Source organism: Podarcis gaigeae (genome assembly GCF_964106915.1).
Source record: "Podarcis gaigeae genome assembly, chromosome: 16".
In the NCBI taxonomy this organism is placed as follows: Eukaryota; Metazoa; Chordata; class Lepidosauria; order Squamata; family Lacertidae; genus Podarcis; species Podarcis gaigeae.
The window spans coordinates 18,152,545-18,178,411 of NC_139693.1; the positions used below are offsets into that span (position 1 = coordinate 18,152,545).

General features: G+C 48.1%; 1 protein-coding gene across 1 annotated transcript in view; it reads right to left on the bottom strand.

The window, feature by feature from the left end:
* Window positions 1-4,352, bottom strand: part of LOC310834120 (arylacetamide deacetylase-like 4) — a 7,248-nt gene extending 2,896 nt beyond the window's left edge. The window contains exons 1-2 of the mRNA XM_083717553.1: window positions 4,210-4,352; window positions 1,868-2,084 (exon numbers count right to left, since the gene is read on the bottom strand). Coding sequence (XP_083573679.1) covers window positions 1,868-2,084; window positions 4,210-4,251 — 259 coding nt within the window. The 5' untranslated portion in view covers window positions 4,252-4,352. The remainder of the gene's footprint in view (window positions 1-1,867; window positions 2,085-4,209) is intronic.
* Between the last annotated feature and the right edge of the window lie 21,515 nt (window positions 4,353-25,867).

Consider the following 25,867-nt stretch of genomic DNA (forward strand, 5'->3'; position numbering starts at 1 on the left):
ACCACAAAGAACTTATAACCCACCTGCTCTCAGCAACCAGAAACATCATAACCAGACACTGGAGAGACCTGTCAGGAGTAAGCATGGACCAATGGTACCAAATAGTATGGGAAACAGCCCTACTAGAAAAATTAACTAATAAACTGAAACTGACACGGGGACAAACAGAAGAAGACGCCTTCACCCCGGTATGGCTCCCCTTTATCACATACACAGCCCAACAGGACAATGACAATAATCCACCAACAGCATACAAATCAATATGGCTAACCTGATCCAAAACACCCACCCACCTCACTCACACACGAAAACAAAGATCACCACAGCCAATCACAAGCAAACAATCACACCCTAAGCCAACCCCAACCTCTCTCACCACCAAAGGAACACAAGTGAACAACACAAGCAACGCTGACATCAAACTCTACATACATTAAACATAATAGAAACACCGCCACCCGACCCCACCCCCCCTTTCTTTTTTCTTTCTGTTTTCTTCTCCCCCTAATGCCTCAACAAATGAAACGGATTTGTAAAAACGTTACATGGAAGAAGAAGAAGAAAAAAATACGAGGCACTACACTTCTGTAAAACAAGAAAATCCTTAATAAAAATATTTTTTTTTTAAAAAAAAAGTATGGCACTTACATTAACAATTTCATGGTGAGTACTGGCACCTCTCTTTCCAGAGAAAAGGACTGGATATGACTAATATTGCTGTGTCATAAATGTCTGTTTTTAATGTCCATGGAGGCACAGGTCAATTCTGCATCCAGGGCAACTGTTTACCAGCTCCATCTGGAATGCAGGCTGAGACCCTACCTGCCCGCAGACTGTCTCGCCAGAGTGGTGCATGCTCTAGTTATCTCCTGCTTGGACTACTGCTATGCACTCTATGTGGGGCTACCTTTCAAGGTGACCCGGAAACTACAACTAACTAATCCAGAATAGGCCAGCTAGACTGGTAACTGGAGCAGCCGCCAAGACCACATAACACCGGTCTTGAAAGACCTACATTGGCTCCCAGTACGTTTCCGAGCACAATTCAAAGTGTTGGTGTTGACCTTTAAAGCCCTTAACGGCCTCTGTCCGGTATACCTGAAGGAGCGTCTCCACCCCCATCGTTCTGCCCCAACACTGAGGTCCAGTGCCGAGGGCCTTCTTGCAGTTCCCTCACTGCAAGAAGTGAATTTACAGGGAACCAGGCAGAGGGCCTTCTCTGTAGTAGTGCCCACCCTGTGGAATACCCTCCCACCAGATGTCAAAGGAAAAAAACACCTACCATGTTTTTTGGAGGCATCTGAAGGTGGCCCAGTTTAGGGAAGCTTTTAATATCTGAAAGACTATTGTATTTTAATATTTTATTGGAAGCCGCCCAGAGTAACTAAGGAAACCCAGCCAGATGGGCTGGGTATAAATTTATTATTATTATTATTATTATTATTATTATTATTATTATTTCATAAAATATATATGCTACTTGATTGTAGAAAACAACAACAACAACCATGTATAGGCTGCACAAATCACCCCCACCCCACCCCCGTCCACGGCAAACATTTCAGGATCTATACATTAAATTACAATGACAAATTCTCTTCTAACAATACAGTGGAACCTCTACTCGCGACCACAATCCGTTCCAGAGGCTCGTCCTTATGGCGAAACGGGTCGCTGGGAGAGGTGCCATTGTGCGCAGGCACGGACGACAATTGCCCGCTTCTGTGCAGGCGCGAACAGCAGCAAACCCGCCAGTTACTTCTGGGTTTGCCATGGTCACAACTTAGAACGTCCGCGAGTGGTGGTGGTTGTAAATAGAGGTTCTACTGTACAGTTAACCATTTCAAACACATTTCACAGAACTTACGGATGCTTCCAGCCACCGCAGCACCTCCATGAAGAAAGATGATTCCTTTCCTGTTCCCAGCAGGTGATGTCTTGGGCCAGTACACCCTCACAGGCACCCCATCAAAAACCAGGTCCTTTATGATCAGTTTGGAGTCCTTCATTATCGGAATGAATAGGCACATGGCCCTGATTATGGAATATCTATGGCAGATGCCCATTTTTTCCAGAATTCCTACCTGTTTAAAACAAAACATTTAGCATGCATAATTAGCATTAGATATTTTTCTACTTACAATTTTTTAATACTTAAGAAAGTATTTTGGGACCGTCTAATCCAGCCTTCAGAAATGATCATGACCAGTACTTTGACACAGGATGAGATACCTGATACTTGGAAGACCATTCCCTGCTGAAAGGCCCATTTCCCCTTGGCCTAGGGGGCAGGGCCCAGACTCACCTTGAACAGCTAAAAGGGGCTGCTGGGAGGCCAGAGGGGCATTGCTGAAACAACTCTTGGGATGTGGCAACTGCCTAAAAAGTTTTAAAATCTTTAATTTTAGTTCCCCTGTTTTGTTTTTGTTGGGTTGGGGTTGGTTAAATGTCTTGTTGGGATTGGCAGCTATTTTAATTTGGGTATTATTATTATTATTATTATTATTATTATTATTATTATTATTATTATTATTATTTTATATTGATTTATACAGGTTTAGTCTGTAGAAGATATTGTGTTTGTTAATGTTTGATGTTTTATTATGCTTATATATGCTGTAAGCCACCCAGAGTGGCTGGGTAAAGCCAACCAGATGGGCGGGATACAAATAATAAAATTGGTATTATTATTAGTATGCCAATATCACACTGATAGCAAAACAAGATCATGACCCAGCCCAAGTCAATAATTATAGACCTATTACTTTGCTTAATTGTAATTATAAATGGATTGCGGCAATATTAGCAAGAAGACTCAAACAAGTGTTAGGAAACTTAATACACGAAGACCAGACAGCATTTCTGCCGATGAGGCAGTTAAAGGATAATGTTACAATTGTATTAAATGCTACTGAATATTTTGAAAAAAGAAATGATTAGCAATTACCCATGGTTTTTCTAGATGCAGAGAAAGCGTTTGATAATTCACTGGTCAACAAGAAATTTGTTGTCTGCATTTTTTTTAGTTGATTTAGGACGAATCTGATGCGCTGAATCCAAAAATCACATTGTTTTTGCTCAATCAGGTCAAGTTTTTGAGCTATGGCCACATGTCGTTTTTTTACCTTTTTGTTCACATGTACGTTTGTCTGGAGCATTTTAGAAGAAGTTGGTGGGGGTAAAATGCCATGTCGAATAATTGTTTTGATTGGAAATGATTATTTTAATGACAAGAAGTATTCAGGTCCAATAGTTCTGGGTGATTATGTCAAAAAAGGATCAGTTTGAAGTCATAAAACCTCGAAATCTTCCATAAATTGGTGCACTGTTGATGTGACTGGGATCAACAGAAAGAATCGGAGCAGCCTCAAGTATCCTGATCTTCAATCAGCACGTCGTCCTGTAGCTCTTTGTGATGAAATTCCAGTGCCTATCTTCAGAGAACTTCCTGACATTAGTGACAAAGATTAGTGCGCAGCTTCTGCTCAAGCTTGGAGTGCCACAGTACGAACCCAAAGATTGGAGACTGTTCATTGACAGCAGCAAGCGATCACTGAAATGTGTTCTGCTACACAACGGCAACCAGTTTGCTTCTATACTCCTGGCTCGCTCGAGTACACTGAAGGAGAACTATGAAGCGGTGAAGTATGTGCTGGAGAAAATTGGTTATGATCAGCATAAGTGGTTTATTTGTGTTGATCTGAAGATGGTGAACTTTTTGTTGGGACAACAGTCTGGCTTCACCAAGTACCCATGTTTTCTGTGCATGTGGAAAAGTAGGGAGCGTGCTCAGCATTACACAAAGAAGCACTGGCCTGCGTGGGAGGAATTGGTGCCTTGCAAAGAAAGGAACGTCATCAATGATTCTCTGGTGGACAGAGACAGAATACTCTTCCCACCGCTGTACATCAAGCTTGGCTTAATCAAGCAGTTCACCAAGGCTCTGGACAAGGATGGTGACTGCTTCACTTACTTGTGCCAGGCTTTTCCAGGATTGACCATGGAGAAGTTGAAAGCTGGCATCTTTGACGGTCCTCAAATCCGACAGCTCATCAGAGATTCAGAGTTCGGAAAGTCAATGAACGAAGTGGAACTGGAAGCGTGGAAGGCATTTGTTCTGGTAGTGAAGAACTTTCTTGGCAACAATAAGGCCAGAAACTATGATGATATATGTAAAATAACCCCATGATATATGTAAAATATACTTACTAGTGCCAATCCATATCCCACTGAGAAATCGTGAAGCAGCATTATTGGGCGATAGGACAGTCCTCGAGGCAGGTGGGTCCTGGTAAGAAACTCCCCACACTAACAGCAAGAAATGAATGAAAATAGTTGTATATAATATCAGCATCCACAGAGTTTCACCAAAAAGACACTGTTGTTCCTCACACAGAGTGTGGATACGCAAAGAAAATTATTATTATTATTATTATTATTATTATTAATTGAATTTATATACAGTGGTGCCCCGCAAGACGAATGCCTCGTAAGATGAAAAACTCGCTAGATGAAAGAGTTTTTCGTTTTTTGAGGTGCTTCGCAAGACGAATTTCCCTATTGGCTTGCTTCGCAAGACGAAAACGTCTTGCAAGTTTGTTTCCTTTTTCGTAAAACCGTTAATACCCAGGGTGCATTGCTTGAAGAGGTGCAGTTGCGACTTGACTTTGAAGAGCTACTCATAGCACACGGTGTGGTAGCCTTTTTTGAGGTTTTTGAGGACTTTGGTGATTTTTGAAGCTTTTCCAAAACTTCTTTTGCAGCCATTTGGTAATTTAAACTTTTAAAACTTTTTGGGGGGATTTTGGATTTTGGGTTGGGGTGTTTGAAATTCAAGGACTTGGTGTTGGGGAGGGGTTTGCAAGAATCTGGGAGCTTGTGTGGTTTTATTCTGCATTTTTATGTTTTCTTTGTGACCATTGGGCCACTCTGCTGTTGTTTTTAAAAAAATTCTGGGTTTGAATTTCTGTGTGGTGGGTGGCTGGGGGAACAGTTGGGGAGGGGTTTGCAAGAATCTGGAAGCTTGTGTGGTGTGTTTTTTTTGAATTTTTGTGATTTTTTATGACCATTGGGCCACTCTGCTGTTGTTTAAAAAAATTTCTGGATTTGAATTTCTGTGCGGTGGGTGGCTGGGGGAACAGTTGGGGAGGGGTTTGCAACAGTTGGGAGGGGTTTGCAACAGTTGGGGAGGGGTTTGCAACAGTTGGGGAGGGGTTTGCAATTTCTGTGTGGTGGGTGGCTGGGAGAACAGTTGAGGTTTTTGAAGACTTTGGTGATTTTTGAAGCTTCTCCAAAACTTATTTTGCAGCCATTTGGTAAGTTAAACTTTTAAAACTTTTTGGGGGGGTTTTGGATTTTGGGTTTGAATTTCTGTGTGGTGGGTGGCTGGGTGCTTTTGAATTTTTTGGATGTGAAGCACTGATTTTTTTGGGGGGGTTGCGAAGGTAAGAGCTGTGCTGCCATGGGACCCAAGAAGACTGCTGCTGCAGAGGCCGGCGAGAGGAAGAAGGAGAAGGTGACGCTGGAAATGAAGAAGGAGATCATCCGGAAGCACGACGGTGGAATGCGTGTGACAGACCTCGCCAGGGAGTATGGGAGGAAGCCATCGACCATTGGGACCATCCTGAAGATGAGGGAGAAGATCCTTGCGACTGATGCAGCCAAGGGAGTCACCAGGATCGTGAAGAACCGCCCAGCTGTTCTGGAGGAGGTCGAGAAGTTGCTGCTCATCTGGTTAGAAGAGAAGTAGCGTGCAGGGGACACAGTGACTGAGGCCGTCATTTGTGAGAAGGCCAAGGCATTGCACACAGACCTCGTCCGGGAACAGCCAGGAACCTCAGGCGAGCCAGAAGTCTTCAAGGCAAGCAGAGGTTGGTTTGACCAGTTCAAGGCAAGATCTGGAATCCACAGTGTGGTCAGGCATGGAGAGGCTGCCAGTTCTGATGTTCCTGCGACTGAAGACTTTGCAGCGGAGTTCCTGGAGGTTGTGAAGACAGAGGGCTACGTTCCACAGCAGGTCTTCAACTGCGACGAGACCGGGCTGTTTTGGAAGAGGATGCCCAAAAGGACTTTCATCACACAGGAGGAGGCCAAGTTGCCTGGCCACAAGCCCATGAAGGACCGTCTGACCCTGCTCTTCTGTGCCAACGCAAGCGGCGACCTGAAGATCAAGCCCCTGCTGGTGTACCACTTGGAGAACCCACGGGCCTTCAAGAAACACAAGGTCAACAAGGAGCAGCTGAGTGTCATGTGGCGATCCAACAGCAAGGCTTGGGTCACACGTGTGCTGTTTGTGGACTGGGTCAATCTTGCTTTTGGCCCTGCTGTCAAACAGTACCTGCTGGACAACGACCTGCCGGTGAAGGCTTTGCTTCTGATGGACAATGCTCCTGCTCATCCTAAAGGCCTTGAGGAGGACTTGTTGGAGGAGTTCAGCTTCATCAGCATCATGTTGCCGTCTAACACCACACCACTGCTCCAGCCGATGGATCAGCAGGTCATCGCCAATTTCAAAAAACTCTACGCCAAGGAGCTTTTCAGGCGATGCTTCGAGGTGACTGATTGCACCACCATCACCCTGCGGGAATTCTGGAAGGACCACTTCGACATCGTCACCTGCTTGAAGATGATCACTACGGCCTGAAACGGGATCAGCCAGAGAAATTTGAATTGTGCTTGGCGCAGCCTGTGGCCGGACTGTGTAGCACCAAGTGACTCTGATGCACCAGAGTCAACAGTGGTGCAGGACATTGTTGCCTTGGGGAGGACCATGGGCCTGGAGGTCACAGAGGAGGACGTCAGCGAGCTGGTGGAGGAGCACGACCACGAGCTGACCACCCAGGAGCTGGTCGAACTGCAGGCAGAGGCTGCGCAGGAGCAGGCCTCGCTGGAAAAGGAGGAAGCAACTGAGGAACGGCTGTCCTCCAAAGAACTGAGGGACATTTGCATGAAGTGGAAGGATGTGCAGGCTTTTGCACAGCGGCACCACCCTGACAAGCACGTGGCACATGACCTTGCGAACACTTTTGATACGAGGGTCATGTCGCCTTTCAGGGAGGTGCTGAAAAGGCGGATGAAGCAGCAGACCATGGACAGGTTCTTCAGCAAGAAGCAAAGAAAGGAAGAGGAACCTTCTTCAAGTTGTCCCCCAGAGTCTTAGAAAATGTACTGTACACTTTGTTGATTTTAAATGTTTTTCTGTCATGTTTAGAAACTTAATTTATTGTTCCATCAATTTTTGAAATGCTCTTTACAGTATGTGTGACTTTAAAGAGCACTTAATAAACTCTTGTTGTACCAAATTTGGCTTTGTTTGGACTTTTTTTGACCATAGGAACACATTAATTGATTTTCAATGCATTCCTATGGGATTTCGTGCTTCGCAAGACGAAAAATTCGCTAGGCGAAAAAACTCGCAGAACAAATTAATTTCGTCTTGCGAGGCACCACTGTACCACCCTATACCCAGAGGTCTCAGGGCGGTTTACATAAAAGGATTACAATATGATAGAATGGTGGACAAATTACAAAAATTATTAAAACAATTGGGAGGAAAGTATAAATTTATAAAAAATAAGGAATTATCAGGAAAACTAACAACAAGGATACAATATCATCATTTGAATGGAGTATTTAAGAAAGATAGGCTACAAGGGTCTGGGGAACAAATATCACAACTGGAGAGAGACCTGTGGAAGGGAATGTAAAAGTGCTGTCTATAATGTATAAAATATTATTGGAATGGGAGACAAAGGATGAGGAAGTAAAATCCCCAATGATACATAGCGCAATAGAAATTGGTCATAATATAGACATGGAAGCATGGGGACGATTGTGGAATGTGGATATAAAATTTACAGCATGTTATGGTTTAAGAGAAAACTATATGAAAATAAACTATCAATGGTATCTAACCACTGGCAAAAATGGCAAAAATGTATAAATCTAAATCAAATAAATGTTGAAAATGTAAAGAGGAAGAAGGTTCTTTTTATCATGTGGTGGTCTTGTAGTAAGGGTAAAGCTTACTGGGAAATGATACATCATGAATAGAAAATATGTTTAAAATAATGTTTGTTAAAAGCCCAGAAGCTTTTCTTTTGGGAATTTAGCAACGAGAAACATCTGTGCAAAAAGCTAAGCCAAGTCCTTTGGAGTGCAATGGGTCCATTTCATTATACCCACATTAGATAGAATTGTAGTCAAACCCAGATCCCCAGACACACAAAAGGCAAGACATTCTGCCTCTCTCTCCGTATCAGGCCAACAAGCAAGAAGATGTCGTTGGATCTCACCATCCTCTGGTCACTTGACTTCAAACTTTGAGCTGCCAAGGAGAACCTTGAAATGTCATCCAGGCCAATAAGTCAGTGAACAAACAGTTGCAAGCAGTATATCAAGAGCAGGTGTTAAGAAGTGGGTGGTCAGGGCAGCCCTCTGCTGCACCCTATCTGCAGGGGGCTCCCAAAGAAGGACCCACCATCCTAAGGTCCAGCTGGGAAGGGCAAGGGTGTCTATAAAAAAGGTAAAGGGACCCCTGACCATTAGGTCCAGTTGTGGCCGACTCTGGGGTTGCGGCGCTCATCTCGCTTTTCTGGTCAAGGGAGTCGGCGTACAGCTTCCGGGTCATGTGGCCAGCATGACTAAGCCGCTTCTGGTGAACCAGAGCAGCGCACGGAAACGCCGTTTACCTTCCCGCCAGAGCGGTACCTAAAGCATAACTCGGGCATAGGCAAACTGGGCCCTCCAGATGTTTTGAGACTAGAGTTCCCATCATCCCTGACCTGTTAGCTAGGGGTGATGGGAGTTGTATTCACAAAACAGCTGGAGGGCAGAGGTTGCCTATGCCAGGCATAACTATTTGCATATGAGCTGCGACCCTTTTACCCTTACTTGTGAGTAAACTCTAAAACCAATGGGATACATTTCTGAGTAAGTGTACCGGGTAGGACAACTCGCTATTAGGATTCAACACGCCCGGGGATTTGGAGATAGAGACTGGGGGGAGAGGGAAAGAAGCAGCATTTCAGAACATTTTTACACCGACCTGGAAACTCGCCCGTTGCTTCGGGGCAACAATTTCAGTCAGTGGTGGAGTTAGCTGAACAGACGCCCGGAGCAGCAGCCATGCCATGCACCTGGGGGGGCGGGGTGAGCTGGGGGGCGCGCTGTGATCTGCTGTGGGCAGTGGTGGCAACTCGAGCCGCTGCACATGGGGCAGCAGGGCGAGCCCCCTGCAGTGTGCCTTTTTGTCACCCCACCTCAGGGATGACACCCAGGGTAGGCTTCCGCCACCGCACCCCCCCTTCCTACGCCCCGGATGCCTCCTAATAATAAAAATTAAGCCTCGTGTCTGTGTTTAGGTGCTTCCACTCCCACCCCCTTTCCTTGCCTTCCAGGTGCAGGTGGACTCTTCTTCAAACTGGCTTTGCCCAAGGAAAGTTCCCCGTTTCCCCTCCCCGCCTCCTCTCAGCCTTCCCCAGGACCAATAACAAGCTGCTCTAAGGGACAGCAGCATCGCGTTTTCAGGTTTGGGCCAGCCTCCCACCCTCTATAAGGGACACGGGTGGCGCTGTGGGTTAAACCATAGAGCCTAGGACTTGCCAATCAGAAGGTGGGTGGTTCGAATCCCCGCGACGGGGTGAGCTCCCGTTGCTTGGTCTCTGCTCCTGCCAACCTAGCAGTTCGAAAGCACGCCAAAGTGCAAGTAGATAAATAGGTACCGCTCCGGTGGGAAGGTAAACGGTGTTTCCGTGCGCTGCTCTGGTTCGCCAGAAGCAGCTTAGTCATGCTGAACACATGACCCGGAAGCTGTACTCCAGCTCTCTTGGCCAATAAAGTGGGATTACTATGATGAATTATAAAATATGCTTCAAGCCATTGTGTCAGCTGTGAAAGCATGGTGTTGATTGGGTTTAATTCATTGACAGTAATTTCTGATCAAATCCCACAACCCTCCGCATCTCTGGCCATTTCCTCTACTGTCCATTTCTCTCTGTTTGCGTACACAGCCCAGCTGCCAGTTGCTTTGCCAGGCATCACAGCTGTCAACCGTCCCTTATTTGGCAGGAAACTCCCTTATCCCAGCGCCATTTCCCACTGCTGTCCTGGATTGATGATGTCCCTTAAATTTCCCAGGTTTCAAAGGAAGCAGCTCCTCTCCCTCCCTCCCTGCCGGCCAGGGAGGAGGGAGGCTCCAACTGTGTTGCTTGGCTGCGTTGCTCACCCAATAAGGAGTCTAAGAATGACTGGGGGATGGAGCTTGCATGCCTTGTGCCGATCAAATCGGCGCCGTTGCCTGGGGACTCGCCTTTGCTCGGCGCTTCCCAGTGAAGAGGTGACGGTGCAGTAATATTGTGGCTTGGAAGTGAGCAATAGCTCTGACGGAGCTGGTCTGGGGAAAGGAGAAAGGTCTGCTTATGGAAAGTAACATCAGCACTTACCAAGCAACGGTCAGCGGGACAGAATGAGAAGCAAGGAAAGGTTATGTTGGGATCCACCTCTGAATTACCTGATGCGATTTGCCAGGAAGGCCACTGGGTGGCAGCACATTACAAGAGACCGAAGCAAAATGACTGAAACATGAAAAGAGGGTGCCGTGATTGTTTGCAAGGGCAAAAGCCCACCTACAGATTAGCTGAGCTCTTTACTTCGGGACCTGTGATCCCTTATTATGGCTGCTGATCCCTTATTTTCGAGGCTGCTGATCCCTTATTTTCAAATCTGAAAGTTTACAGCTATGCCAGGCATGCATCCTGGGCTGTGAAAGATAGTGGGCAGCTTTTTTTGATGTAGCTTTTCTGATATGTTAATCTTAGCATGTTAATCTTAGGGCCGGGAAATAGATCTCACATGAAGGTGATAATGATCCCTGTCCTCCTGGCCTCCTTATCATGTATATTGCTTGTTTGTGACCTCCAGTGTTGCTGGATGACCTCCTTTGTAGTTCTGTTTTGTTTACCCCAGAAGTGCATGCTTTTTCAATTCAATTCAATTTATTTATTTACGGCTATTAGCCCATAAAATATGTACAAACATAAAAGCACAGAAGCATAAAAACCATTACATCTAACAACAGAAGGGGACCACGATGCAAGGGTGGTCATTAAACAGTGACAGTAACGGCTTGGGGCCCGGAAAGATCCAAGGGACGGTTCACAGAAAAAGGAGAACTGGAGACGAGATCCGTCATGCACTCTCATCATGTTGTTGTTGTTTTTTGGTGGTTTTTGTGTGTGAGATAACCGCATTCAGGAATCTCGCCACCTGCAGAGTTACAGAAGGATCTGTATCCTGCAAGAGCAGTGCGGCATGTGACTCAGCAGGCCTGCCAACCAAGTGCAGTAAAGCAGGACCCAGGAATTTAGTCCTAGCTATGCTATGTAAGGGACAGTTGAACATTATATGAGGAAGAGATTCAACTGGTTTCCCATCACACTCGCATAGCGGAGACACCAAACCCTTGGAAAATCTGTAGCTCAACAGGTTCGATGGAAAAACATTGAACCTTGCACGAATAAATGCAAGTCGGTGTGGTACAGATGAAAGAGATGACATGTATGATGGAAGGCCAAGTGGTGGGGTTATTCCGTGATACCTGGGAGAGCAGACACCCCCACCCCTGGAGAGGTTGTGTTGATTTTCAATGTCTGCTAATCTTTGCTCAATAAGGCTTTTGGCTGAGCGTAGGTTCATCTTTAAGGAGTCCGCTGGGGAAATTCCGATGCTCAAAAGTTTGGCATGGATTTTTCCTACCCACGGGTTAACAAAGTCATCCCGCCAGAGGCACTGAAAGAGGTAATGGTCGGGAAGCCTATGCCAGCTGGACAGCCAATAGCCAAAGACTCGCTTCCAGATGGCCGTCTCCAATGATGCAATCCTTAACTCCAGATGTATGGCTGCATTGCTCACACACATGGGGAGTTTCAGGAGGGGTGCATGCTTAATTAGTTTTTGTAGGTTAACTTTGTCCCCACGTGGGTTTGTTGAAATGCTCAGAGGAAATCTGATTGGTTCTTACGAACACGGTGTAAAAAGTTCTTTTGTGAATAAAACGACCTGGGCTGGAGGGTGGACAGGAATTATTATTATACACACCCTTCCCAGAGTCTTGCTGGTTCAAGCCTCTGTGTGTATTTTCATAATCAGAGTTCAATCCTTCCTTTACTTTGGGAACGCCTCAAAGCAGAGCCTGCTGGATTAGGACAATGGCCCATTTAGTTCACCATCTCGCAGTTGTCAACCAGGTGCACCAATGGGAAAGACACAAACCTGGTCCCAAGCACAGGAGCCCTCTCCCCTCCTGTGTTTTCCTGCAACTGGTGTTCAGAAGCATTGCTGCCTCCATCTCTAGAGCCAGAGCTGGTTAATAAGCATCCACGGTTATTGCCTCCATGAATTTCTCTATTTCTCGTTGGAAGCTATTCAACTTGGCAGCCATCACTGCCTCTTGTGAGAGTGACTTCCATGGGTTGAATATATTATGTGTGAAGAAGTCCTTTCTTCTATCTGTCCTGAATCTTCCAACATTCAGCTTCATTGGGTTGTCTATAAGTTCTAGTGTTGTGAGAGACGGAGGAAAACCTTCCTCTCTCTATTTTCTCCATAATCTTAAACATTTCTATCATGTCGCCTCTTACTTGCCTTTTCTCTAAACTATTTCAAATGTTGCAGCCCTTTTTAGAGAGGTGTCGCTTCATCCCTGTAATATATGTAAAATAAACTTACCAGTACAAATCCATATCCCACTAAGAGATTTAAAAGTATCAATGGTGCAGGGCGGCTGATTCCTCGAGGCACGTGGGTCCTGGCAAGAGTATAAGAAACTCCCCACACTAACAGCAAGAAATGAATGAAAATAGTTGTATATAATATCAGCATCCACAGAGTTCCACCAAATGCCATTTCCCTTCAACTCAGAGGCACAGAGACAAGGACTTCGCCTTAGACAATGCTGGTGGCTTTTATACAAGAACAGTCTGTGTCACCTGCAAGAGAACATCCTCGGCCAACCCACTTTAATCTCTCAGCTGAGAAGAAAACAAATGGTTTAGGAATGTGGTAATATGGTGCAGGTGGCGCTGTGGGTTAAACCACAGAGCCTAGGACTTGCCGATCAGAAAGTCGGCAGTTCGAATCCCTGTGACGGGGTGAGCTCCCGTTGTTCGGTCCCTGCTCCTGCCAACCTAGCAGTTCGAAAGCACATCAAAGTGGAAGTAGATAAATAGGTACCGCTCCTGTGGGAAGGTAAACGGCGTTTCTGTGCACTGCCCTGGTTTGCCAGAAGCGGCTTAGTCATGCTGGCCACATGACCTGGAAGCTGTCTGCGGACAAAAGCCGGCTCCCTCGGCCTATAGAGCGAAATGAGCGTGCAACCCCAGAGTCGGTCACGACTGGACTTAATGGTCAGGGGTCCCTTTACCTTTACCTTTAACCATAGACTTGCTTAACAGCTTATCTTCAGAATGACTCGTGGTTAGAATGCCCGAAAACAGGCTGGCTGACAGTTGAAATGGACACATGCTTCAGCAAATATAGAGCTTGCTTATGCCCAGTGGTTGTCAGTATGTGGCTTTATTGCTTGAGTCATTGTGTAAAAGCATAGGAACACAGACCAAAGAAGGAGGAAAGAAATTAGGAGGAATGGTCATCAAATTCAGAGTAATGGGAGATGTCAACAAAGGGGGGGGATTTTAGTATTTTAATTGGGCGGATGTGATAGGCTGTAAACCCTGCACATACCCAGCCAATGGGGAAACAGGAGGGAACCTGCCTCGGATATAAGGGATATAAGCTTCGGTCTTACTATTTTGGGGTGTGTCTGCTTTTGGACATCTGATCTTGCAAGTACGTTATTTTGTAATCGATAAACTCTCTGCTGCTTCATCAATTTTGTTCAAATTTTGAGTCTCACACCCACTTCTAACATTCCTCACACAGGGTGCAGGTGAATGTTCGTTGGTATGAATTTGCCTAAACTCCCCTGTCAAGTGCCAAGCAATGTCCCTGCAGTTGTTATTAGCACTAACTCAGGTTTCCAGACCATTTCCAAATTCAACTCCTTGCATAACACGTTGCAGTAATCTAAATGGAAGGTAGTCAGTGTTGATTTGTCCTCAAGATAATGCTGCAGGCCAGCACCTAATGCCATTAAAACACTTCCCTATATAGGGCTGCCTTCAGATGTCATATAGTTACTTATCTCTTTGGCTCAGGGGTTGCATAATTCCAAACACTCCCAACATTTCTAAATGAAAATAGGCATGTCCTAAGGAAAAGTGGGACATTCTGGGATCAAATCAGAAACCGGGATGGCTTCTGAAAATCTGGGACAGTCACTGCAAATAGGGGCACCTGGAGTGTCTATTCTTGTTTTCCTCTGTCCGTTAGCAGGTTCCTGTAGCATCCTGTGCATCAGTGAAGTTATAATCCCACTAATTGGTATCTACCTGTCCTCCATCCACAGCTCACCTGATCAGGTTGGCAAGACTCCTAGCAATTGCTAATAGCAATGGATACTAGTCACAAGGATGATGTGCCGCTATGAGAGGCAGTAATGCTTCTGAATACCAGTTGCTGGAAACTGGATCTGGGGAGAGAGCTCTTCTGCTCAGGTCCTGCTTGTCCGTTTCCCATTCGGGCATCTGGTTTGCCACTGTGAGAACAGGATGCTGGACTAGATGAGTCCCCTTTGGCCTGATCCAGCAGATTTCTTACTATGTTCAAAGTCAAAGGGATTTGAGCTAGAAATCTAAATACAGAAATGAACACCCATTCTAAATGTTGGCAAAATCACTATGTTTACAACTTTATAAAGCTGGAAAGCATTTCACCGATTGAACTTGAGTCCCAACAAGACAGAAGTACTGTTTCTTCCGGGTTGGCACCATCGATTAATGGCGGATTCCCTCCGAGCTCCGGAGGGAATCGGCTCTGCAGAGACTGGGTCTTACCGCTGCGGCAACACAGGGACCCTTAAAATCACAGGCGCAGAAGCCTGTGAGCGTAGTGACTCGGCGGGCACCAATCCGTGAAGGAGCCTTTTTAAAGGCTTCGGAACGGGGACGGGGTGCGGCACGGTGCTGAGAGTACTCCCTCATCTGCGGAGTGAAGCCGCAAGCCATTATCAGAGAGCGCTGACTTTTTCCTTGGAACATTCGGACTTTAAAACATCAACCCGTGAGTAATACAGAAATTGGAATTTTAAAGAAAAATTTGGCGGATCAGGAACGAGCGGGGAAGGGTTAAAAAGGAAGTCCACCCCCCCCCCCCTTTGTAAACAATTTAAAGCAAAGGACCTGCTAGCTAAGGTCGAGAGAATCTTTTCTCTTTTTTTTAGTAAAAGGCTTTAATTTCACGGTTTTGACATTATAAGAATTTTTGCTGGAGGATAATAAAATTAATTTTGGGAGCTGAAGTTTCACACACACACCCCCGGACCCAGGAGTGTCCCGTGAGAGAGCCTGTTGATGAAAGACTGAAAAGTTTGACAGCTGTCAAGTTGGCTGTCGAGACGGAAAAGGAGAACCTTGTTTTTGTTCCTTCTGTTGGTTAATTTGTAATAATTTGTTGAAAATAAGGAAAGGCTGATACAAAATAATCTGACTTTTGGACTTGAGCTGAAAGGAATATTAAGGAACTAAAATCCCCCTAGAGGGGTTTAGTGACATTACAGGAATGGCTGGAGGAAGGAAAATCCAGGCTGAATTGGACAGAGCTTTTGTTCTCTTGGGAAAGTTACAAGGCCAAACTGATGTTTTGGCTACAAATGTTACAACTCTGGACTTAGCAGTAAAGAACATTGCTGAATCTGATAAGGACTTGAAACAAGAAGCCTATCCAACTGAACAAATAGAGAAAACGGAGAGCTTTGACAATATGGAGCAGTTGACATATGTTGCTCCTGAAGAAAAGGAAGGAGGAGCTGAAACTTTGCAAAAGTTAAAGTAGAGCTGCATTTTGAGACCTGACATGATGACAAAAAAGGAAAATAAAAATTTGATGTGGAGAGCCTGGCCTGAATTGGGGGTGGAAGCTGGAGCTTGGGGGACATTTGGACCTGAAAGGAGGATAAAACAAGATTTGAAGTACCCCATAAGTTTTATTTTTAAATATGGAAGTCTGCCTGGTAGAAACATGGATCCTGTTGGGCTGGAGGTTCTTCGAGATTTGGAGTTTAACATTAAAGACTATCAAAAAGACCGGCAGAGAGGAACTGAGAGAGAATTGAGAGCCTCGGACGTGAGATCTCCAGGCTAAACAGTATATTGAGACTGATGGACTTTTGTTGAGGACTGAAACCAGGAAAAGGGTGGGTGGAGTTTGGGAATCCAAAGGGTATATAAATATAGTTTGCTTTGTTTTTACTTTGCTTTGCTATTGGTATGGAAATTGGGAAAGTCGTGGAAGGGAAATGTTGGTCGACTTTAGGAAAAATGTTTAAGAAAAAATAATGAGGTATAAATATTGATGTGTAAATTTGGGAAGGGTGCGTATAATCGTGTCTCTCTGTGCTTGTCCATGTTTTTTCGCAGCCCCCCGGCCCAGGTCGTTTTATTCACAAAAAAGCTTTTTACACAGTGTTCCTAAGAACCAATCATATTTCTTCTGAGCATTTCCACAAACCCACGTGGGGACAAAGTTAGATCAAAAGAAATTCTTTTCACTACAAAGACTACTACTCTGACCATGCATACCTAATCTGAGAGTAAATAAAAGAGGACTAGAGAAACTCCGGAGATCACAAACAGGAGTAAACAAGAGAGGATGGAAGGATGGCAAGGAGATAGGCATCTTTATCATCTTCCTGTGAAACTATTTCCAGGCCCTAAGATTAACATCCCAAGATTAATATATAAGAAACTACTTCAAAGGAACTTGCCCACTGTCTTTATGGCCCAGGATACCTGCCTGGCGAAGCAACTGCTGTGTACGTGACATGTGAGGAAGAGAGGAATGGAACAGGGATGCAGGGTTGTAGATTGATCAAGAATCGTATCAAAATAGTTTAAACCCAGTCAACGCAATGCTTCCATTGCTGACACAGATGGCTTACTCTGTATCTGTTATAATTCCTCATAGCAATCCCACCTGATCACTACATCTCTGGATATTTGCACTCCTACACTGTGGGGGAAAGGGCACAGAAGAGCAGCTCCCTTGTGACAGGCCTTGCTTGAATCAGAGAGGATTGTTTTACTAGCACTCTTCAATTTCAGTGTTTGCAGGGAGGAGAACTTTTGGCCCCTCAATGTTCTTTGGGTCTCAACCTTGGGTCCCTAGATGTTTCTGAACTACAACTCCCATCATCCTTGAGGACTGGCCATGCTGGGTAGCCATGATCTCCTTCTCGTACGTCTCCTGGATGGTGCCAACTCTTTCCCTTATGGGCTTTCTGTGAATAGGAAATCCCCCTTCTGTCTTTACTATGAGGGAAGGAGTCCCTTACCTCTTTGTAAATGCTCGATTTACCCATGAGAAGAAGGATAAACTCAGTTGACACAGAAAGGAGCATTACTTATCCACGTTGTCAGGGTTTCAGGGACAGAGAGCGAGGGGGAGGGGTCCCAGGGCGACGAGGAAGAGGACGACGACGACCCGAGGTTGTCAGTGAGTCCGTCAAGTGAATCCGAGGATTCCCAAAAGGGAGCCCCCCTGGTCAGGCCAAGGGGCAGTAGAGAGGGAAGCAGTCAGAAGCAGGGGAACGAAGAGGGAATCCCCAGTGGGGGTTGGAGATCGGGACCGGCCTCTCCGTCGGAACGGAGTGAAGGGGGTGGAGTTGCCAGTGTGTCAGAAAGAGCAGAACAGGAAGCAGAGAGGGGAAGGAGTTCGGAGCAGAACGTCCTGCCGGAAGGGGAGGAGTGTAGTACCGAGAGTAGCGTAACGGTCGAAAGGAAGGTCAGAGGCAACGTACGCGCGCCAAGTTCAAATGTGGAGGCGCGCGGAAATGAGGAGAGCCCTGAGGAGGAGCCTGGTCCCAAAGCACGAAGGAGGGGGGAGCAGGCGTCAGAAGACTCAGCCTCGGGGGAGTCCCGGAGGGAGGGAGCACAGGGGGGCAGGAAGACCCTGCGGAAAAGGAAGGAGAGGAAAAGGTGGAGCAGTACAAGCCTCTTAAGCTGGTGCAGGGGCGGGACTGACTCAGAGGGGACTTCTAACATCTAAGGGTAACAGATGCTGAGCCACGGAGCTTGGATGTAACGACAACAATGTTCTTCAATAAAACCTTTTGTATATAACTTGGACTGGATTTTGGTCTCTTGTGAGCTGGGACCTCGGGTGGCTCTGACAGTAAGTCCCCTCCCAAAGAACGCAAAAAATTTTTTTGCAAAGCTCACAAACGGTGACAGCCATGAGTGCGGAGGATCAGCTGACAGCACTGCGAACTACAGTTTCCGAACTCACCGCTGCAGTCCTTGCGTCTCAGAAGAAGCATGACGAAATGGAGAAGCGCTGCCAGGACCTGCAAACAAGGTGGGAGCGTGCAAACAGGGAAGGGTTCCCAGGGTCCAGATCAGAGGGCATTGGACTTGGAAGGCGGGGGGGCAGCCTAGTCACCCACTTCGATGGGAACCTGAAGCACTACCCCAGTTTCAGAGCAGATGTTTTGTATGCATTGCACTTGCTTCGTCATGACTTTAAAGATGAGGAGGAGAAAGTGGGGTTTATTGTTTCTCACTTGCATGGGCCGGCCAGAGACTGGTTGCGCAATTTGTGGCGTGAAGATGGCCCTGCCCGCCGCGATTCTGATGAATTCATTAAAGCGATGGATGCCTGCTTCCAGTCAACCGTAGATTTGGATCTTGCACGCAGGGAGATATTTGGACTGCGGCAAGGCAAAGCCACTGTGCGTCAGTACCATTCCAGATTTTTTGCTTTACTGACTGCGTTACGCTGGGAGAAAGACTGCACACCTGTGAGGGATTTGTTCTGGGAGGGTCTCAGCGGTCCCATAAAGGACGAACTTGCCAGGGGAGACAGACCTCAGACCCTGGAGGAGGTGGTGCAGAGGGCTCTGGCGATTGGGATACGTCACGAGGGACGTCCTTGGCACAATGAGGAAGAACGTCAGGTGCGTCCACCAGCGAGGACGTCTTCTTTCATCCCCAGGGAGTTCAGTCAGTCACATCCCCGCCGCTGGGGAGGCAGGGGGAGGAGCCGATGGAACTTGGTGGTGCTAAGGCTCAAGCAACAGCCAGAGCCCCAGCTTCCGGTGCAGTAAAGGCGAAGCCTCCTAGAGGGACCAGGAAGTGTTACATCTGCGACAGTGCACTGCACATGGCGAAAGAGTGCCCCCAGAGGCTCCAGAAACACACTGCAGCTTTAGCGACGGTAGCTGCAGAAGTGATCCAGGAAGAGGAACCTCAGGGAAACGACAATGCCTGGCTGGAAGCAGAATTGCTGGGGCTCAGCCAGGCGAATCTGTAGAACAGTCCCCAGCGTCTTTGCAACCCACAGACCCTTTACCACCCAAGCCAGCGGTGCAGCTCACTGCAACACTTCAGTTGCCAAATGGGACCACCCTAGAAGTGCCCCTCACGATCGATTCGGGGAGCAACGCCGATTTTGTGGGGATGCAATTCGTCAAGCAGCATCGCATAGCGCTTCTGCCCGCCACAACGCCTCTGAACGTAGTCACGGTGGATGGCAGGAAATTGCTAGGAGGGCAAGTTGTGCAACAGACACCTCCCATGGTGATGCGGATTGGAGATCACCGAGAAGTCATTAGCTTCAATGTCACCCATCTGTCTGACATGCCTATAGTATTGGGCATGAGTTGGCTGGAGAGACACAGTCCTGCTGTAGCGTGGTACCAACGCCAGATCACCTTTTGTTCATCGTACTGTGCTCAAAATTGCATCCAGTCCTGCCAGGAGGAGGGGGCTGAGCAGCAGCTGCGACTTGGCATGGTGCAGGCAGTACCTAGCAAGTACGAAGGGTTCCTGGAGGTTTTCTGCGAGAAGGAAGCTGACCAGTTGCCGCCCCACAGACCTTATGATTGTGCCATCGATCTGGTGCCGGGGGCACAGTTGCCGACTGCAAAGCTGTATTCCATGTCTGAGGACGAAATGCAAGAGCTCAGGGAGTTCATAGAGCACAATTTGAAGCGTGGATTCATCCGGGAATCGAAAGCAGTGGGGGGCAGTCCTGTGTTCTTTGTGAAGAAGAAGGACACGCCCCAAAAGAGACTCATTGTGGACTATAGAACCATAAACAGTATGACCAAACCCAAGGCCTTCCCCATGCCTAAGATTGATGATCTCCTAGCAACCGTGAGGAAGGGGAAGATCTTCACCAAATTGGATCTGCGTGGAGCGTATAACCTCATACGCATCCGGGAGGGCAATGAGTGGAAAACGGCCATGTTCACGCCTCTGGGCACGTATGAATACAGAGTTATGCCGTTTGGTCTCCAAAATGGATCTCACGTCTTCCAAGCCTTTATGCATCACGTGCTAGCGGGACTCCTCTACAAGAAATGTGTGTGTTTCCTCGACGACATCCTGATCTTTTCGGAGACGGAAGAGGCCCACGAGAGGGACGTAAAGGAAGTCCTGCAAAGACTACGGGAGAACAGGCTCTACGCCAAGTTAGAGAAGTGCCAGTTTGATGTGACGGAGGTGGATTTCCTGGGCTACAAGCTGTCCGACAAGGGGCTGGCCATGGACAGCGTCAAGGTCCGCGCGGTGTTGGACTGGAAGAGCCCACGCAATCGGAAGGAAGTCCAGAGATTCATCGGCTTCGCCAACTTCTACCGCAAATTCATCAGAGGTTTTGCAAAGGAGACGGCAGCGATCACGGACACTCTGAGTTCCAAGAAGAAGAGGTTCGTGTGGACGGAACAGGCGGAGCGCTCTTTTCGGAAGCTTAAAAGCCTTTTCGCCTCCGAGGAGCAGCTGCTGCACGTGAATCCAGGCAGGCCCATGCGAGTAGAGACCGACGCGTCAGACAGGGCGGTTGGAGCCGTGCTCCTGCAAGAAGATCCACATGGGAACTGGAGACCCGGTGCCTTTTACTCCCGAAAGCTCAGCAAGGCGGAGCAAAACTACACCATATGGGACAGAGAGCTGTTGGCCATTCACGCAGCGTTCAAAGCGTGGCGACACTTCCTCATAGGAGCCAAGCACACAGTACAGGTCCGCACGGATCACAAGAACCTAGAGTATTGGCGCACGGCGAAGCTCCAAAGCCAGAGACACATGCGCTGGGCGGAATTCTTCGCGGATTTCGACTTTCGGATAGAGTACATCCCCGGAGATTCCAACGTTATAGCCGATGCGCTATCCAGGAAACCGCAATATCTCGATGAAGCGACACCAGCAGCAGCCAGGCACATTTTCGCACCGCAGGCGTGGTCGTGCGCTGCCATCACAGTAGATCTGGACGCAGTGCGACGCGCGTTGCAAGTGGATCAGTTCGCACAGTCCAAGATGGAGGAGTTGTGCAGAGGTGTGCAGAGTGGCGAAGATTTCCAACTACGCGACGGGCTGCTAACTCGCAAAGGTGCCCTCTACGTGCCAAGCGACGAGCTTCGCGCAAAGGTTCTGCAGCAGTTGCACGACGCCCCCAGTGCGGGCCACTTCGGCAAGGAGAAGACAATAGAACTGGTGGCAAGGGACTTTTGGTGGCCTCGGATGCGTGGAGAGGTAGCGGATTACGTCGCCAGGTGTGACACTTGTCAAAGGTCCAAGCCAGTACACCAGAAGCCAGCGGGGCTGTTGGAACCGCTGGAAACGCCACAGCACAGCAACCGTGGGAGAGGGTAGCCCTGGACTTCGTTACTGACCTGCCCAGCTCCAGAGGGAAGACGGCGGTACTGGTGGTTGTGGACCTGTTCACCAAGATGGCGCACTTCATTCCGTGCGCAAAGGTGGCGACGGCGGAACAGACTGCCAAACTCTTCATTGATCACGTGTTCAAGGTGCATGGGCTGCCGCAGTCCATCCTGTCCGACAGGGGGCGCCAGTTTGTTTCCAATTTTTGGCAGAAGCTTTTAGGTATCCTGAACGTCAAGATCAACCTTACGTCGGCGAGACACCCACAGACCAACGGCCAAGCTGAGAGGGTCAACGCGATCATGCAGCAGTACCTGAGATGTTACGCCAATCAGCGACCCGCAGCTTGGGTGGACTACCTGCCGATGGCAGAGTTTGCCTACAACAACACGAAGCACGCGTCCACGGGGGTGACGCCGTTCTTCGCGAACAACGGTCGTCATCCCAGAACCTTCACAGGGTTTGGGGCACCGAGAGAGGGGGTGCCGCAAGAAGCCGACCAGTTTGCAGCGGAGCTGCAGGAGGTGCACGAAGAGTTGCGGAGACATTTGGAGCTGGCCAAGCAAGCATATAAGGTGCAGGCAGACAAAAACAGGAGAGCGGGGGAGGAGATCCAGGTGGGGGACTGGGTGTGGTTAGCGGCCCAAGCGATGCCAGCCAAGTCGTTGGCCAAGAAGAAGCTAGGGCACAGGCAGTTAGGGCCGTACCAGGTGGAGGCTAAGATCAACCCTGTAGCCTTTCGACTAGCCCTCCCTGAAGGTTCCAGAGTGCATCCGGTATTTCACAGGTCGGTGCTCACCCCCTACAAGGCACCGCACAGGTTTCAGGAGTCTGAAACAGTCCCGCAACTACACACTAAGTCACAGGAGAGGGAGAGGGCGCCTAGGGCCAAACCACTCAACGAGGTCACAGAAATCCTGGACTCGAGATGGGGGAAAGAGGGGGTAGAATACTTTCTAGCCACAGAGGGCACTCCAGCCAGTGCCAACGGTTGGGTGCCGGGCTACGCTTTAGACGAACCTCTTCTAAAAGACGAGTTCCATGCCCTTTTCCCGCATAGACCCATGCCAGCCGAGTACTTTGATGACTGGCTCTTTACGCCCACACTCTCAGACAGTACTTTCCAGGGTTTTTCTTCAGCCGAGGAGAGAACGCCAGAATCTAGCCCGCCCAGGGGATCGTGCTCAGGGGTGGACACAGAACCCTCTTATTGGTGGGACGAGCAACCAGAGGAGGACTGGTGCAGGAAATGGCTGACGGGACCTTGGCCAGCAGCACCAGACGAGGTACCAATGGAAGAGGGAGAAGAGAACACTTTGGGTCAAGAACCCGAATTCGAACACTCATACACCGAACTGCAAGCAGAGGATATGGAGGTACACAACCTGTATCCTGCATCCACCTCCGAAGAGCTGCAGCTCCTACAACCTGCACCCGATGGGCGGGAGGGGGGAAGGGGGGGCTTCGAGGGGGGGATGGATGTCAGGGTTTCAGGGACAGAGAGCGAGGGGGAGGGGTCCCAGGGCGACGAGGAAGAGGACGACGACGACCCGAGGTTGTCAGTGAGTCCGTCAAGTGAATCCGAGGATTCCCAAAAGGGAGCCCCCCTGGTCAGGCCAAGGGGCAGTAGAGAGGGAAGCAGTCAGAAGCAGGGGGATGAAGAGGGAATCCCCAGTGGGGGGTTGGAGATCGGGACCGGCCTCTCCGTCGGAACGGAGTGAAGGGGGTGGAGTTGCCAGTGTGTCAGAAAGAGCAGAACAGGAAGCAGAGAGGGGAAGGAGTTCGGAGCAGAACGTCCTGCCGGAAGGGGAGGAGTGTAGTACCGAGAGTAGCGTAACGGTCGAAAGGAAGGTCAGAGGCAACGTACGCGCGCCAAGTTCAAATGTGGAGGCGCGCGGAAATGAGGAGAGCCCTGAGGAGGAGCCTGGTCCCAAAGCACGAAGGAGGGGGGAGCAGGCGTCAGAAGACTCAGCCTCGGGGGAGTCCCGGAGGGAGGGAGCACAGGGGGGCAGGAAGACCCTGCGGAAAAGGAAGGAGAGGAAAAGGTGGAGCAGTACAAGCCTCTTAAGCTGGTGCAGGGGCGGGACTGACTCAGAGGGGACTTCTAACATCTAAGGGTAACAGATGCTGAGCCACGGAGCTTGGATGTAACGACAACAATGTTCTTCAATAAAACCTTTTGTATATAACTTGGACTGGATTTTGGTCTCTTGTGAGCTGGGACCTCGGGTGGCTCTGACACACGTGTAGCATAAGTGGGTGAATGAGAAGTCCCTGCCTCAAAACACTGGGTCCAGTCAGAGAAGAAGCCATTGGGGTCTGACCTGTCCCCTCCAGGGCGGCCATCTTGTTCTGGGGTGGCGGAAGCAACAGGCAAAGCCATCACAGCTATGACACACCTCAGAAGGCAGAAGGGATACCTAAGCATGGTTGAGGAGTCCCACTCATAACACTTGGGGAAGGCAATATGGATTGTTTGCTGGGTCTGAGGACTTCCAAAAGAGAAACCTCACAATCCTGCCCCTCACCCATAAGTAGTGGTGGTGGGGAAGATCACTTAAAGACTACTCAGCAGCCATGATACCCAAGTGCCTTCCCTTGCCTTAAAACCACTCACTAAAAAGAAGAGATGGAAAAGAAAAATATATCTCCATTCACAGAGCAAAGGCAAGGAACATGTCTTTTTACCACAAGGGTTTGTTATTTGGTGAGTAGAAAATACAGTACAGTTGGTGAGGAGTGATAACGCAGAGTATCACCTATGGGGGCCAAGGGCGTCCAGTTAATCCACTGCCCACCCACCCCCTCTCATGCAGGCACGGCAGCTCCCCCCAAAAGCGGGGGTTGGGGGAAACCACCCAAAAAATACAGCCTTGAAGATTGCCTGCTAATGTTCATGCTCCGCTGTAGGAGTGCAAATATCCAGAGATGTAGTGATCAGGTGGGATTGCTATGAGGAATTATAACAAATATAGAGTAAGCCATCTGTGTCAGCAATGCAAGCATTGCGTTGACTGGGTTTAAACTATTTTGAAATGATTCTTGATCAATCCACACCTCTGCATCCCTGTTCCATTTCTCTTTCTTGACAAGTCATGTACGCAGCCCAGTTGCCAGTTGCTTCGCCAGGCAGGTGTCCTGGCAGATAAAAGATAGTGGGCAGCTTCTTTGATGTAGCCTTTCTCATATGTCAATCTTAGGGCCAGGGAACAAATTTTCACATGAAGGTGATAAAGATCCCTATCCTCCTTGCCAGCCTTATTACCATGTATATTGCTTGTTTGTGACCTCAGAGGTTACTGGATGTGCTCCTTTGTAATTCTGTTTTGTTTGCATGCTTAATTAGCTTTTGTAATGTAACTTTGTCCCCACATGGGGTTTGTTGAAATGCTCAGAGGAAATCTAATTGGTTCTTACGAACATGGTGTAAAAAGTTCTTTTGTGAATAAAACAACCTGGGCCAGAGGGTGGACAGGAATTATTATTATACGCACCCTTCCCAGAGTCTTGTTGGTTCAAGCCTCTGTGTGTATTCTTATTAATCAGAGTTCAATCCTTCCTTTACTTTGGGAACGCCTCACTCCGCAGGAAGATAATAAATGAAATGAAACAGAAGCAGCAGACAGCCTAAGCATGTGGAGGGCTCAGGGAAAGGTTTTGTGGGAACCTGTCAGAAGAACCATGTCAGAACAGCCTTGATGTTCTGCTTTCTCTTTCCTCACTGCACACAAACAATAAGCCAGGGGCAGGCAGGGGCGAGACCAGGTTGCATTCCCTTAGAGGAAGTGAGTGCTGTGGGCCCCATCAATCATCCAGCCCCAGGATGCAAAGTGCCCACACTGGCAACAAAATATAGTTATATCCCTCCCCATGTGCAAAAAAAGGAGCTGGTGGGGGGAGGAGAAAGCTTAAAGGCAAACCCCCCCAAGCCTCAGTCAGATTATATTGCACTTTCAACAACACGGAGGAGGCAAAATTGGGGCTTTTTCCAGCCAGCACTCGCAGGAGCTCAGCTCTGGCACCTCTCAGGTAGGCGACATTACTATTATAAGAGAACAAGGGAGGTGAGTTCTGGCACCTCTTTTTCTAGAAAAATA